The 15,163-nt window shown below is 46.7% G+C and overlaps 1 protein-coding gene across 3 annotated transcripts in view; it reads left to right on the forward strand.

Annotated features, from left to right (window-relative positions):
• The window catches only part of cfap61 (cilia and flagella associated protein 61), a 490,576-nt gene that overhangs the window by 28,331 nt on the left and 447,082 nt on the right, over nucleotides 1–15,163 (forward strand). For all 3 annotated transcript variants that reach the window (XM_038805956.1, XM_038805965.1, XM_038805971.1), the window contains exons 3-6: nucleotides 8,323–8,473; nucleotides 10,817–10,893; nucleotides 11,580–11,647; nucleotides 11,760–11,883. In XM_038805956.1, the coding sequence (XP_038661884.1) occupies nucleotides 8,323–8,473; nucleotides 10,817–10,893; nucleotides 11,580–11,647; nucleotides 11,760–11,883 (420 nt within the window). The remainder of the gene's footprint in view (nucleotides 1–8,322; nucleotides 8,474–10,816; nucleotides 10,894–11,579; nucleotides 11,648–11,759; nucleotides 11,884–15,163) is intronic.

Below are 15,163 nucleotides of genomic sequence, written 5' to 3' on the forward strand. Positions count from 1 at the left end.
GGGACCACCCCAGTACCTCCGACCATGCTGGCTACCCGCAACTCAGCGCGGTCACCGTCATTAAAGCCATGCATAATGTCTTCACCCTGTTCGGTTTCTCCACGTACGTCCACAGTGACCGGGGCTCGTCGTTCATGAGCGACGAACTGCGTCAGTACCTGCTCAGTAAGGCCATCGCCGCGAGCAGGACTACCAGTCATAACCCCCAGGGAAACGGGCAGGTGGAGAGGAAGAACGCGACTGTCTGGAAGGCCACCCTCCTGGCCCTACGGTCTAGGAATCTCCCAGTTTCCCACTGGCAGGAGTTCTTCCCCGACGTGCTCCACTCCATTAGGTCCCTCGTTTGCATGGCCACAAACGAGACCCCTCATGACCGCCTGTTTGTTTTCCTCAGTAAATCCACCTCCGGGGTCTCGCTTCCATCCTGGCTGAAGACACTGGGGCCCGTCCTACTCCGCAAACACGTCAGGAGCCATAAGTCCGACCCTCTGGTCGAGCGGGTCCAGCTCCTTCACACCAACCCCCAGTATTCATACATAGAACACCCCGACGGCCGACAGGAAACGGTTTCCCTCCGGTACCTGGAACCCGCAGGTTCCACACCCACCACCACTACAAATTAACCTGCCCAACCTACACTGACTAGCGCCCCCGCCCCTACATGGCACCCGCACCGCCTCCTGCCCCCCCTTCACCGACCCACAGGAATGAAGCTCCGGAAGAGACGCTCCTGGAGTCTGTCCCCGCACCGGCGGCTTCACCACCCATGCCTGCACGGATGAGCTTGACACCCGGGCCAGCTGCGATACCAGAGCTTCGGCGATCACAGCGCACGATACGGGCGCCGGACAGACTGAACCTGTGAACCCTTCACCACCGCCGGACTTCAATTTTTTAACAGGGGGTGAATGTGGTGAACATATTGTATTAACCATTCACCATGTATGTTACTGTATCACGCTGTTGCCCATGTGGGCTCCACCTATGGATCATTGTACGATATTACATGGAATGTATCAGGTTGCGCCTTTGTGGGCTCCGTCCCTGGCTCCGCGCCCTTGAGGGGAGGTATAAAGAGCAGCAGCCCTGTAGGCGGCTTTCACCAGCAGAGCAGTTGCAGGCAGGCACTGTTCTAGTCGATTAAAGCCACAGTTTACATCTACTCTCTGTTTCGCGTGAATTGATAGTCGCATCAATATAAACAATTCGGGAAACAAACCTCCTAACGCACAACTATACAGTTTGTACAAATTTTTCCCCTTTTTCCCCCTCCCTCCCTCCCCCTCCCCATGACGAACAACTCCTCAAACACGGTCAAGTATATCTCTCACCTTGCCTTGAAATCCTCACTAAACCCCTTGACTTATTTTTAATCTTTTCCAGCCGAAGAAAGTCATATCAGTCACCCAGCCAGGCTGCTACCCTCGGTGGCATTGCTGATCGCCACTCCAATAAAATTAGTCACTGGGCAATCAGAGAGGCAATGGCCACAAAGTCGGCCTTCCTCCCTCCATCATCTCCGGCTTCACCGGCTCAAATCGCCACCAAAGTGTCCGGCTCAACCTGCTCCCCCACTAACCTTGCTATCGCTGCAAACACTCCTGTCCAGAATCTCTCCAACTTTCCGCAGCCCCAGAACATATGTGCATGATTCGCTGGTCCCCGCCCATACTTGTCTGTCACCTCCTGAAAGAATCCACTCATTCTTGCCCGCCTGGGGAACTCTTTCCAAACCTTCCGCGCCAAGTCCTTCACGCAGATACCTGGGAGCGCTACCCTCTCCTTCAATTCATCTATACTGGCAAGTCCTTCTTCCAGATACAAATCTCTCATCACAACCAGCCCCGCTTCTCTTCACTTCCTATACGTGGCATCTATCCTCCCTGGCACAAAACCGTGGTTTTTACACAACGACGTTAACACCGACATCCCCTCTGTCCTAAAGTGCCTCATCAGCTGATTCCAGATCTTCACCGTGGACTGCACCACCGGGCTCGGCGCCATTGGCAATGCTGCGGTTACCATAGCCCTTAAGCAGGACCCCCTCCAGATTCCTCCTCCATCCTAACCTATTCTACCTCCTCACCTTCCCACCATTGCCTCACTTTCTCCACATTCGCTGCCCAATAATAATGTAGCAGGTTCGGCAACGCCAACCCTCCCTGCTACCTCTGCCTCTGCTACAGGGTCCTCGTAACCCTTGGCACCTTCCCTGCCCATACAAAGTCTGAAATAATTGTGTCCAGTTTCTGAACGAAGGCCTTCGTTATAAAAATCGGGAGTGTCTGGAATATGAACAGGAACCTCAGCAGAATGTTCATCTTCACCACTTGGACCCTCCCTGCAAGTGCAGCGTGTACCACCTCTTGAGATCCTCCCTAGCCTCCTCCACCAGTTTTGTTAAATGCTCTTTACGAAGCATCACCCATTCCCTTGCTCCCTGAATCCCCAGGTATCTAAATCTGTCTCTAGCCACCTGAAATGGCATTGCCCCTAAATTGACTCACCAACTCAACTCATTCGCCGGGAACACTGCTTTTTCCTACATTTAGCTTATATCCCGAGAATGGCCTAAATTGCTCCAACAGGCTCATGATCCTCTCCATGCTCTCTAGCGGGTCTGTCCGAAACATACAATAGTAGGTCGTCAGCATAGAACGACACTCGATGCTCCCTTCATTCCTCATAATCCCTTGCCACTCTGCCGACCCCCTAAGAGCTATTGCAGCCAGCCCAAACAGCAGCGGTGACAACGTGCACCACTGCCTTGTTCATCTGTGCAGTTCAAAGTTTAGTGAACCCATTGGTCTGCACACTCATCCTGGGTGCCACATATTTTTTTTCTATAAATTTAGAGTACCCAATTTATTTTTTCCAATTAAGGAGCAATTTAGCGTGGCCAATTCACCGACCCTGCACATCTTTGGGTTGTGGGGGTGAGACCCACGCAAACACGGGGATAATGTGCAAACTCCACACGGACAGTGACCCAGAGCCGGGATCGAACCTGGGACCTCAGGACCGTGAGGCAGCAGGGCTAACCCACTGTGTCACCGTGCTGCCCTCTGGGTGCCACATATAACAGGCACACCCATGCCACAAAATTCAGCCCAAACCCAAACCTTCCCAGGACCTCAAATAGGTACCGCCACTCCCCGGTCAAATGCCTTCTCTGTATCCAAGGACACAACTATCTCTGGAACCTGAGATCCCAACGGGGTCATGATCACATTTCACAGCCTCCTTATATTGCTAGAAAGCTGCCTGCCCTTTACAAAGCCTATTTGGTCCTCCGCAACCACGCCCCGGGACACAACCTTCCATCCTTCCCGCCACCAGCTTAGCCAGCACTTTCACATCTGTATTTAACAATGACATGGGCCTATACGACCCACATTCCAATGGGTCCTTCCCCTTTTTTGGTATTAATGTGATTGTTGCCTGCACCATCGTTCCCGGCAGCTCTCCCTTCTTCAGTGCTTCCAAGAGATGTGGTGACCAATATCGCCTGCAACCCCAAAGGCTCCTCTAGCGGTAGGCTCTTCTCTTCCTCCAACTGCATAATCTTTAATCACAGCCCATACTTTTCCACAAAACCCTCGATCTGCCAACAACCCCGAATCGAGTCTCCACCCCGGCTTCTGCTCTAAGCCAAATCTCCAGCCAATGGGGCGCATGGTCCGAGATTGCTATCCCCGTGTACTCTGCCCCCTCCACCCTGACCAAAATCCCGACTTACCACAAAAAAGTCAATTCTGGAATATACCCTGTACACAAGCGAAAAAAGGGAATACTCCCGTCCCCTTGCAAACTTTTCATCCCGCCACCCTTTGTCAATCCAACAGTAAAAATAAAAGAAAAACCTCTCCACGTCGGAGGAAAAGAAAAAAACCCAAAACTTACCTGCTGCCGATATAGCACCACTTTGGATTTGTTGAAACCCGCACGCCATTTTGCTAGCTCAGCTCCAATGTCCTGGTATATTCGGACCTTATTCCCCCCCATTTACATTTGCGCTTCTCCCTGGCCTACTGCAGCATCTTCTCTTTCTCCACAAACTTACGGAGCTTCATGATCATTGCCAGCAGTGGCTCTCCCGCTCTAGACTTCTTAGAGACCTATGCGCTCTGTCCAGTTCAGGTGCCTTATCCAACACCCCCTCCGCCACCAGCCCCGCTAACATCCTCAAAACGTACATCGTTGCACTCGCACCTTCCACTCCTTCAGCTAGGCCAACTATCTGCAGATGCTGCCTTCTCAATCTATTTTCCAGCTCCTTCACCTTTACTCTCTCAAGGTCTTGCAAATGTCTCCTAAGAGCTCCACCTCCAATGCCACCACCCGATCGCTGTGGTCTGACATCACACTCTCAATCTCTCGGATCTAAGACAACTGCATATCCACACATTTCTCCACCCTGTCCATCGAGCCCTTCAGCCACAGCCCCTTCAATGGTCTTTGAGCGATCCTCCTGCATCTCCTTCCTCTGCTGGCGGAACTCTTCCTTGATAAAGGCCATTAACTGTTCCCTCTCCACCATCCTTCCACTGGCTGCTGCACCACAAGTCTCTTCCAACTTCTTGGCCAGGTCTTTCACCTTCTGCCGGGTTTGGTAACTAGCAGACATACCACTCCCAGGGGAACTTCTTCTCGGACCTTCAGCTACACTTTTCTGCCAAAGTTGCACCCAATTTTGGGTAAAAAGAGCTCTTCACTACGCCTTCAAGCAGGAGCTGCCCTGTGTGTGACCACTCATACCATGGCTGCCACTGGAAGTCTCAGCTTGCATTATGTTTCATTGAAGCCTTTTAAAAGGCTGAGGACAGAATGGGAGTGCAATGGAGGATTAATATGGTAACTGACCAAAACCTCAGAGTGATGCTTGTGGACTAAGTGGAAGTATTCGACAAATGTTAAAGGGACAGGAGGACCACAAGAAATCTATTGCTAGGTCCCTGTTGTTAGTTCTCCAAAGCCACTAAACGTGCATTACACCAGCTCAACTTGATTATTATTGCACTTTTCTTCAAATTCCCTATAGGTAGGCATTTCACCCTGCTTAATGTCTTTCTAGCCATTTGGGGATTAAGAATTTATAAGAATTATACATTAATGATCTGGAAGAAGGAACTGAAGGCACTGTTGCTAAGTTTGCAGATGATACAAAGATCTATAGAGGGACAGGTAGAATTGAGGAGGCAAGGGGGCTGCAGAAGGATTTGGACAGGCTAGGAGAGTGGGCAATGAAGAGGCAAATGAAATACAATGTGGAAAAGTGTGAGGTTATGCACTTTGGAAGGAGGAATTTAGGCATAGACTATTTTCTGAATGGGGAAATGCTTAGGAAATCGAAGTACAAAGGGACTTGGGAGTTCTTTTTAATGATTCTCTTAAGGTTAATGTGCAGGTTCAGTTGTCAGTTATGAAGCCAAATGCAATGTTAGTATTCATGTCAAGAGGGCTAAAGTACAAGTCCAGGGATGTACTTCTTAGGTTGTATAAGGCTCTGGTCAGACCCCATTTGGTGTCGTGAGCAGTTTTGGGCCCCGTATCTAAGGAAGGATGTGCTGGCCTTACAAAGGGTCCAGAGGAGGTTCACAAGAATGATCCCTGGAATGAACAGCTTGTCGTATGAGGAACAGTTGAAGACGGGGGGATCTTATTGAAACTTACAGGATACGACGAGGCATGGATAGAGTGGACATGGTGAGGGTGTTTCCACTTGTAGGAAAAACTAGAACCAGAGGACACCATCTCAGACTAAAGGGACGATCCTTTAAAACAGAAATGAGGAGGAATTTCTTCAGCCAGAGAGTGGTGAATCTGTGAAACACTTTGCTGCAGAAGGCTGTGGAGGCCAAATCACTGAGTGTCTTTAAGACAGAGATAGATAGGTTTTTGATTAATTAGGGGATCAGGGGTTATGGGGAGAAGGCAAGAGAATGGGGTTGAGAAAAATATCAGCTATGATTGAATGGTGGAGCAGACTCGATGGGTCAGGTGGTCTAATTCTGCTCCTATGTCTTATGGTCTTATAATTTGCTGTGTTCCCCTCGGTCACCCTACAAGTTTGTACCATTATTTGTATAACAATTATGCATGTATATATTTATTAATCTATAGTGTCATTGTATTAAAATAACATCCTCTTCATATTCAATGGACAACTTAAAACCAGCCAACAGTTGCCCTCAGGAGTATCATGGAGCCAGGAAGAGCACTTCTGTTTCTTCTGACTACATGTAAATGTTTTTAAAGACTCACATACTTCTCAGTTGCTGCATATTAGTTCACATCTACAGTAAGAAACCCAAGTAGAACAAGTCCAAGATCCATAACAGATGAGCCCATTTTCAGTCAAGATTTTTTTAAATAACGCATTAGGCTCCTCATTAACATATATGTGGGATTTACTGTCTTTATTGGGCAAGTACTGGGACATGTGGTCCAGCATATTTTACATGAAATGAAAAAATGAAAAATCGCTTATTGTCACTTCATTGTAGGCTTCAGTGAAGTTACTGTGAAAAGCCCCTAGTCGCCACATTCCGGCGCCTGTCTGGAATGGTGCGGGAATTCCGCTGGTGCGGGAATTGAACCGTGCTGCTGGCCTGCTTGGTCTGCTTTAAAAGCCAGCGATTTAGCCCAGTGTGCTAAACCAGTATTTGTGACGGGCATAAAGATGGGCAATATTTGAAGAAGAACAGGTCTCTAGGCCACTATCTACCCTCAACCAACAACAGCAAAATAGATCATGTGGACACTATCTCATTACTGTGTGTGAGTCCTTGCTCTGTACAAACTGACTTTCTTATATTACAATAGTGACTACACTTCAAAACTGTTTCATGCGAGGATTTCCGGTGACGGCGGGCGGCAGGCGGCCGCGCAACGGAGGGCTCCCGATCGGGAACGGCATTTTCGGGGCTTTAAGCCCGGTCCCAGGGTCCACAGAGGCGTCAAAAGCAGGGAGAAGGCACGGAGGAGGCACAGTCGAAGAAGATGTCCAGGATTAGCAAGAAAACGGCCGGTAAAAGAACAGCTGAGTGCCCGTCGGGGAGTGGAGAGGTCACCACGGGGTCATTAGGGAGAAAGGAAGCTGGAGCACCAGGGGAGGCCGCATTGTTGAAGGCTGAAGAAATAACCAAGGTAATGGCTGCAGAATTCGAAATGCAGTTTACAAAACACCTGGAGGCGATGAAGAAGGAGATGAGGGAGGTTTTGAGTGTGCTGGTGGAGGAGGCGATTTCCCCGGTGACGACGGTGGTGGCGAGTGCAATGGCGGAGGTGCGGGCGCAAGGGGAGGCGCTGAAGGTAGTGGAGGAGACGGTGCCGCAGCATGGTGATCAACTTACCTCGATGGGGAAGGCGATGGAGGTGAACAAGGATCTGCGAAGAAAATTGGAAGACCTGGAAAACAGATCCAGGCGATAGAATTTGAGGATTGTGGGGCTGCCCGAAGGAGTTGAAGGGCCGGGGCCGACGGAGTATTTTGCCGCTATGCTGGCGAAACTATTGGGGCAGGGGGAAGATCGCTCCCAATATGAACTGGATCGGGCTCATCGGTCGGGGAGGCCTGTACCAAAGGCGGGTGAGCCACCAAGAGTAGTGACTTTGTGCTTCCGTAGGTACTGTGAAGGTCCTGTGCTGGGCCAAGAAGAAGCGGGTGGTGCAGTGGGCTGGAGCTGGTATACGTGTATACCAGGACTTTACGGTGGAGCTGGCGTGGAGGCGGGCTGCTTTCAACCGGGTGAAGAGGGCACTGTACATCAGCAAGGTGCAGTGCGGCATTGTATATCCAGCGAAGCTGAGGGTGACTTATAAGCTCAAGGACTTTTATTTTAGAACAGCCGAAGCAGCGGAGGAGTTTGCGAAGGCAGAAGGACTGTGGCAGAACTGAGAAATTGAGATTTGGCCATGTGCCGATGTAACCTCAGGAATGTATTTTCTTCTTTTTTGTCTCTCTAGGGTGGACTCTAGGGTGACCATGGGCGGTCCCGGACTCCTTTCTTTTTTCTCCTTTGTTTTCTTTGTTTCCACCGTGGGAGGGTTTGTTTTATTCGATGCATATATTGACAGGTGTCCCGGTGTTTGGGGTTGTAGGGTAGGATCGTTGTTGATGTTAAGGGGATTGACTTTGTATTTGTTACCGTTTACTGTTTGGGGGTGGGGTGGGAAGTTTGGAGGAAATGTGAAAATGGAGAATAAAAACATTAAAAAAAAACTGTTTCATGCGCTATAAAGTTCTTTGGAATGTCCTGAGGACATAAAAGGCACTCATTCTTTCTTTAATGCTTCTGTTTTATTTCTTTGCACTTATAGCGAAAGGGCAAATTTATCTGTAACTGTAGAAAATGAGAAGAATGAAGTTATGGCTCACGCTGCTTTGTTAGATTACCCAAATGTGGAGGAAATTGAACAAAACAATTGGGAACCCTGGCTGCATACCTATGGTCCTAGTTCAAAATGCACAGTGAGTTGAAACCAGAAATTACTCAATATTTATGAATGTTAAATATTATACATACCACATTAATAAAATGGTTTTTTTTTGTATAAATTTAGTGTACCCAATTCATTTTTTCCAATTAAGGGGCAATTTAGCGTGGCCATCACCTAGCCTGCACATCTTTGGGTTTGTGGGGGTGAAACCCACGCAAACATGGGGAGAATGTGCAAACTCCACACAGACAGTGACCCAGGGCTGGGATCAAACCTGGGACCTCGGTGCCAGAAGGCGGCAGGGGCTAACCCACTGCGCCATCGTGCTGCCCCTTTAATAAAATGTTTTAATCATTACAATAAATATACTTCCTGCTAATGTTGTCATTGGCCTGGATTTTTCAATGAGTAGTATAAGCAAAGATGCTTGCCATTGACCTCAAAGAAAGCTGCCCACAAATATCTATCAATTACTGAGGAGTGATTTTCCTCATTTCCAATAGTAGTTTAAATCTGGTACCAAGTCAAAGGGATGTCTTGCGGCAGCAAAAGTGATGTCACTAAGCCGGCAAGAGACCAATTACATTGTGGTATTCACACAGCAAACCAAGCAGTTAAAAACACTTATTATGCTTTTGTTTTAATTTAAGTTTTCAGGTGGCAAAATAAATTATTATGATTGGATTAAAATTGAAGTTAAATAAAGATAGATAAACTTAAAAATATATACTTTTTATATATTTGAATTTATTTTATCATTAAAGACAAATTTAACATCCCACATATTCAAATGATCTATTCAGGGCCAATAAAGGTGCTGAGCAGGAATTAAGAAGTTATAAATCCAGTTACACCTACAACAAGGTGTAACCTTTTTAAAGATTTTTCAGTTTTCATCAATTTTCATTGACCGAACAAACTCTGGGTCCCTCTGGAAAATCTATGACTGCGATTATTTGATTTTCATGTAAATGTGTTTTTGAAGACTCTCTTTCCCCTGTTTTCCCAAACCTGCAATCTCCCGTCCTCGTGTCACTTTTTCCTCCTTTTCTATCCTTACCCCTTCTTTCTCTCTCCTCTACCTCTTTAACTCCTTTCTTTTACTCTGAATGGCCTCCTTAACTCCTTTAGCCTCTCCTCTCTTTCTGTGCTCCCCTTCGTTATAGTTTTGCCACCGTGTGTCTCCTTTCCCTTTCATTTTACTTCACTCGTTTCTCTGTATTCCCCTCTTCCACTCAAAAATTATAATATAACAAACACTGTGGGCGTGATTCTCCCAAAATGGAAGTCCCCTGGTGAGCGCATTTAGCCGCATGTTTCCCGGTGCTTGAAGTGCCAAGAAACACATGGCATTGAATAAGGGGACTGAACGGGTAACACGCGGCCCCGTTTTGTACAGTGGGGAGCTCTGCTCGCCGGAACTCCACTCCCATTATAGCGAGAGATTTAAAAAAAGCGCCTCAATCTCCAAAACCCCTAAAACAATCCCCCAACACCCATGCCAGGCAACACCAGCCTGATCACACTTGCAAAACAAAATGCCAGCCTGGCACCTTGGCAGTGCCAGCCCAGTATCCTGGCAGTGCCAATTCCATCTGGCAGTGCCATTTGGACACCTTGGCAGTGCAAGGCTGGCACCCAGGTGACACTGCCAGGCTGACACTGCCAGAGTACCCAGATGGCACTGTCAGTACAAGGCACCATCCTTCCCAAAGGTCATGGGCGCCTCTCATCCCATGGGAGTCCCCCACGAATGCTGTTCTGTCTGGTCTGCATTTGTGGGGACAGTGCTGCACAGCGCTCGCCCAAGCCTGAGGTGAAGGGGTGGAATTCCAAAGCCTCGGGTACGTTGGGAATCTGCACAATAGAGTGTGGCTTACTGTTTGCTCTAATATGCAAATTTGCCAATGGGCAGGATTCACATCGCAACGTCTCATGAGATCTGTTGGATCTCGAGAGGCGTAGCGAGCCGAGTAAACCCCAGGAGCGGGGTCTCCCGGCTTTCAATGGCCATGCTGTGCCACTGCAAGTTGCTTTTTGGGTGCAGTGTGGCTGTTGCATTGCGCCCAATGAAGTGCGAAAGCTGTGATTTCACTTTGGCTAGACATTGTGAATTTTGTAGCCAGGCAAGAGTAAAAGAATGTTATCTTTCATATGTTTCCTGCAGATTGTTGATCTCTATATTGTGCTGAAAGTTTTTTTTGATAAAAAACAATTAAATTTATCTGTTCTCTGGTTTCTGATTTGTAAGTATCAAAGGCTACATTTTGGACACTAGATAAACTTGACTTTAAATCACTTTCTCTAAGTGTTTATATTTTTCTATAATCTATTTATGTTTACATACAACATATATATATATTATTTTTGGCAGCCTTTGAACACTCTTTTTATGCATTTGCTTGTGGCAAAACCAGAAGTTGCAGGCGGTTGTGCTAAAGAGATAGTCAGGTAGGTTGTGTATTAGATAATATTTCTTAATTATAGATAAAATATACACAATCCCATTATATTTATACGCTCAGATACTATGCGAAATATTTTTGAAAAGTCATCAATTATTTTAAAGTTGTTGATCAGATATACCTTATGCCTGGGGTGGTTTGGAGCAGAAGGGAGGCAGTTTTGAGGTGAAGATAGATGTGTTCACGCCAAAATTGAAAGGCAGGAGGAATATCTCAGAGATGGGGAATTTGGGAGATGAAGGGCAAGTGGGAAAATGATTTATTCATTCAAAACCACAATATTATTTTCATAATTCTAACAACAGTCCAGTAGCCTAGCCACAGTTGGGGTCTAGTCCCCCCCCATAATAATCAGTTCACTTACTAAGTAGCATTTTTAACCATATGAACTTAAGTATCGTGCTAGTTTAAATATCTGCATGATTTACAAATTTTAGCTTCATGAAGGTTTCATCATATTTAGATGAATGTTCAAGGTATGGGTATCTGATTACTTGTAATTCCTTCAGATTTTGCACTGAGTTTATGGCAGATAGCCCCTGCGGATTAACAAAGATTGTGTATATGGCTGTAACGTGTAAATGGCATATGCTAATTGTTGTTCTTGAGCTTCATTAACCAATGTTGCCAAAATTAACAAAAAATATTAATTTATTTCCAATACTGGTTTAGGAGTGTCTTTAATGCCATCCGAGAACTGCACTTTATAATCCTTGCTGTTCGAAAGAAAGTTGCCCTAGGTAAAAGATTTTTTAATTAGATGTTGGGGGTCTCATTCTTAAATTTTTAAATTTTTTTAACATTTATTCAGTAAAGTAAATTTTGCAATGATTTGTCTTATTTCTACACCAGACCCTGCTGTATCTGTCCTGTTTGCTCCCATGCCGCAATTTAGGAAGGTGGAAGGCGTGAACTGTTCGGCCTTCATCTGTTATAGAAAGGACTATGTTCCAGTACTACATATTCGACAGGCCAGGTAATGGAGCTACTGATGGATATCTCCCTTATAGGGATTGCCTTTTTTCAATGATTTGCTGAAAGGTATTAAAATTAGAATTTACATACATTTTGAACTAATAGTGAGGTTAAGGATAGAATTAGTTTGTATTTTAGGATGCCTTGCACAAGACCTCAAAACATCCCAAAGCAATGTACACTCAATAAATGTTTTTGGATGTGTAGCCACCATTATGTAGGCAAATGTAGCAGTTATTTTGTTCACAGGAAAATGTAATAAAAAGAAATGAGATAAGTAACTAATCATTCTGGTGTACTAAAGTTGGTAGATCAATAAATGTTGGCTAGGACTCTGGGAGAGTTCCCCGTGTTTTCAAATGATTCCAAGAGGTCTTTTATGTCCACCTGAGAAAACAAACCGTACTTCAGTTTAATTTCTCTTCTAAAGTCACATCCAATAATGCAGCACACACTCACTGTTGCACTGATAAATTAGCCTAGATTATGGATGTAATTTAATCTTGTTGAAATGGATCTTGCCAGCTGGTTGGAGAAATGACAGGAGGCCCATATCACCTGAATTGGGGCAGGCCTGCCAGAATCAAGTGCCCGTCAGTCACTTAAATGGGCAGTGTTGGGCCTTCTCTAGGATTTAGGAATCCTGAAGAGGAAATCGCGCCAGCCTTAAGAGAGCTGCTGCCAATCAAAGGCCAGCGGCTCTCCAATACAGGCAGCGCTACCAGGGGTGGTGGCAGCTGCCGGTAATGCACCCAGGGAGAGGTCTAGGATCAACGAGGGACCCAGACAACAGGTGAGTAAGGGTGAGCCAATGCTGGCTGGAGAGGGCATCGGACGAGGTAGCAATGGCAGGAGGTGGTTCTCAGTAGGCTCCTCTTTATGACATTGGGTCCCTTGATCAGGCACTGAGTGTCTTGAGTGACGGACTCTCCATAGGAGGTCACAAGCAAACCCAACGTAGTTTGCTTATTGGTTTCCCCACATGGTGAGTAATGGGCAGAAATTGCCTACTTATGGGCCGCAAATAGCACCCAGGAGGAAAGGCCATCCGTAAAACCTCCCACCCTGGATATAATTAGGTTGGGCGTGGGGAGGTGGCGTGGTACGCATGCGAACATTCTCACCCAGTTAAATCCCACCTGTCTTCAATCTCACATCTGGGATCCTATTAAATTCCACCTATGCGTTCATGTCTTGGAGTGAAGCTTAAATCCACCACATTGTAAGATGAGAGTGCTATCACTGAGCCAACTACAACAAACAAAATTAATTATTAGCTTTCATATCTTGGTAAACATCTTGGAATTAAAATAATCACTTAAAGTAAGTGTGTATGGACTCTTGGTGGAGGGGCAAGAGGTCTCCAGGATTCTAGTTGTAGAGCAACAGGATTTTAAGTTTCTATTAGTTTTCAAAACTAGAATTTGATCTCAGCTGGGCCAATAGGAAGGGAAAAGTAGAGAAGAAACTTCGATGATTTTCTTCCAAGGAATGACAACATTTTGATCAGAAAGTTGTCCTACTTCATGTTAAACTGGCTGAGTTACATAACTGGCTGAGTTACATATAAAGAAAATAAGCATTAGACCCATGTCCATATCATGACAGTGTAACATTATTTTTGTACTTTTTTTTAAATTTAGAGTACCCAATTCTTTTTTTTTCCAATTGAGGGCAATTTAGCGTGGCCAATCCACCTAACCTCAACATCATTTTGGGTTGTGGGAGTGAGACCCATGCAGGCATGGGGAGAATGTGCAAACTCGATACAGACAGTGACCCGGGGCCGGGATCGAACCCGGGTCCTCGGCGTCGTGAGACAGCAATGCTAACCACTGCGCCACCATGCTGCCCATTTTTGTACGATTAAATCAGACGCAAATATAAACAAATTCTGAGTTTGAAAGTTCATGAACATCCATCGATCCCAAACCAGTAATGAATAAAAATCTTCTTGGTTTCCAGTATTTGTTTTTCAGATTTTATATTTGGCATTCTCAAAGGAAAGTTTTTTAAAAATTTGCATGTTACATTGGAAATAATTGTTACGTGAATTACAAGTTGACTATTGAGTAAAATTGAGTACAACTATTATCAGGGACAAAATAAACTTTCTTTTGGAAAGGAATGGGTTGTTCAAGGAGAGACAACATGGATTTTGGTGTCTGTCCTGCAGAGGATGTCCTCACAGTGCTGGTGGCAACCTAGGTGACCAGACACAGGAAAAGGCAGCAATGTTAACGAAGGCTGTAGGCGGCACCCCATGCAGGGGACTGCCGCACACCCTGAAGTCCTGGCCGCCCATCAGGCTGAGGATGAACCCAGAGGGGGATGCCAGTGACGGCACAAGATGTACGGGAGACTCCATCTCAACAAAGAGACAGTGGGCCACCTGAGATAACGATGCGCATGTTATCACCCGTGTTGTCATTGAGCGGTGCATCGGACTGCTCAAAATGCGGTTCCGATGCCTGGACCGCTCTGATGGTGCACTGCAGTACATCCCCCCCCAGAAGGTCTCCCACTTTGTGGGGGTCTATGTGCCCTCCCAACTTGCACTTCAATGGGGCGACATGCTGGAGGAGGAGGCGGACTGGGAGGGGACTGAGGATGAGCCGGAAGGACCCGCAGAAGGATGGAGGACAGGTGGCGGCGAGGGTCCGACATGCCCGGAGGACCAGGGAGGCCTCATCCACACCCAATTCTCATAGGACGAGGCTTTGTCCATCAGCTCATCCCCTGCACCTCCCCATTTCCATCCTTCCTCCTCCCTCCATTCCCGTCCTTCCCCTCACCCCCGCCCAGAACTCTGGTGCTCCTCAGTTTATGCCAAAGTCTGACTCCTGTCTTTCTGCTGACAGCACGCTCCCACCCATTCTCTGCACAGGGTCTGCATCGGGAGTGTTTGATCTTGCACCAAGAGGGGGAGCAGATAGCAACAGGGGGTGGGGGTGCAAGCAGGCCCGCTGTGAAGATTAACGTGACAAAGGCTGCACTTGTATCAGGTGTGACATGTTTTAATAATGAACATTGGACATTTCCAATTCTCCATGATGTACATAATGACCAACCCCACCAGTGTCCACTCAGTGCTCCTCAATCTTCTTGATATTACTTGGTCTAGTGCTACGTCCAGGTGTGTCTCTATGATGCACTTCAGAGGTGGAGGCAGCCTGCATCTTTCCATGCCCTGTGGCCTTTGATGCCCTTGGTGGACACCTTCTGGAGGGCCTGGAGCCGGTTGGCCCCGGGCGACTTACCGATGTCACTAGTGTTGCCGT

This window comes from Scyliorhinus canicula, chromosome 1 (assembly GCF_902713615.1).
Source record: "Scyliorhinus canicula chromosome 1, sScyCan1.1, whole genome shotgun sequence".
NCBI classification, from domain to species: domain Eukaryota; kingdom Metazoa; phylum Chordata; class Chondrichthyes; order Carcharhiniformes; family Scyliorhinidae; genus Scyliorhinus; species Scyliorhinus canicula.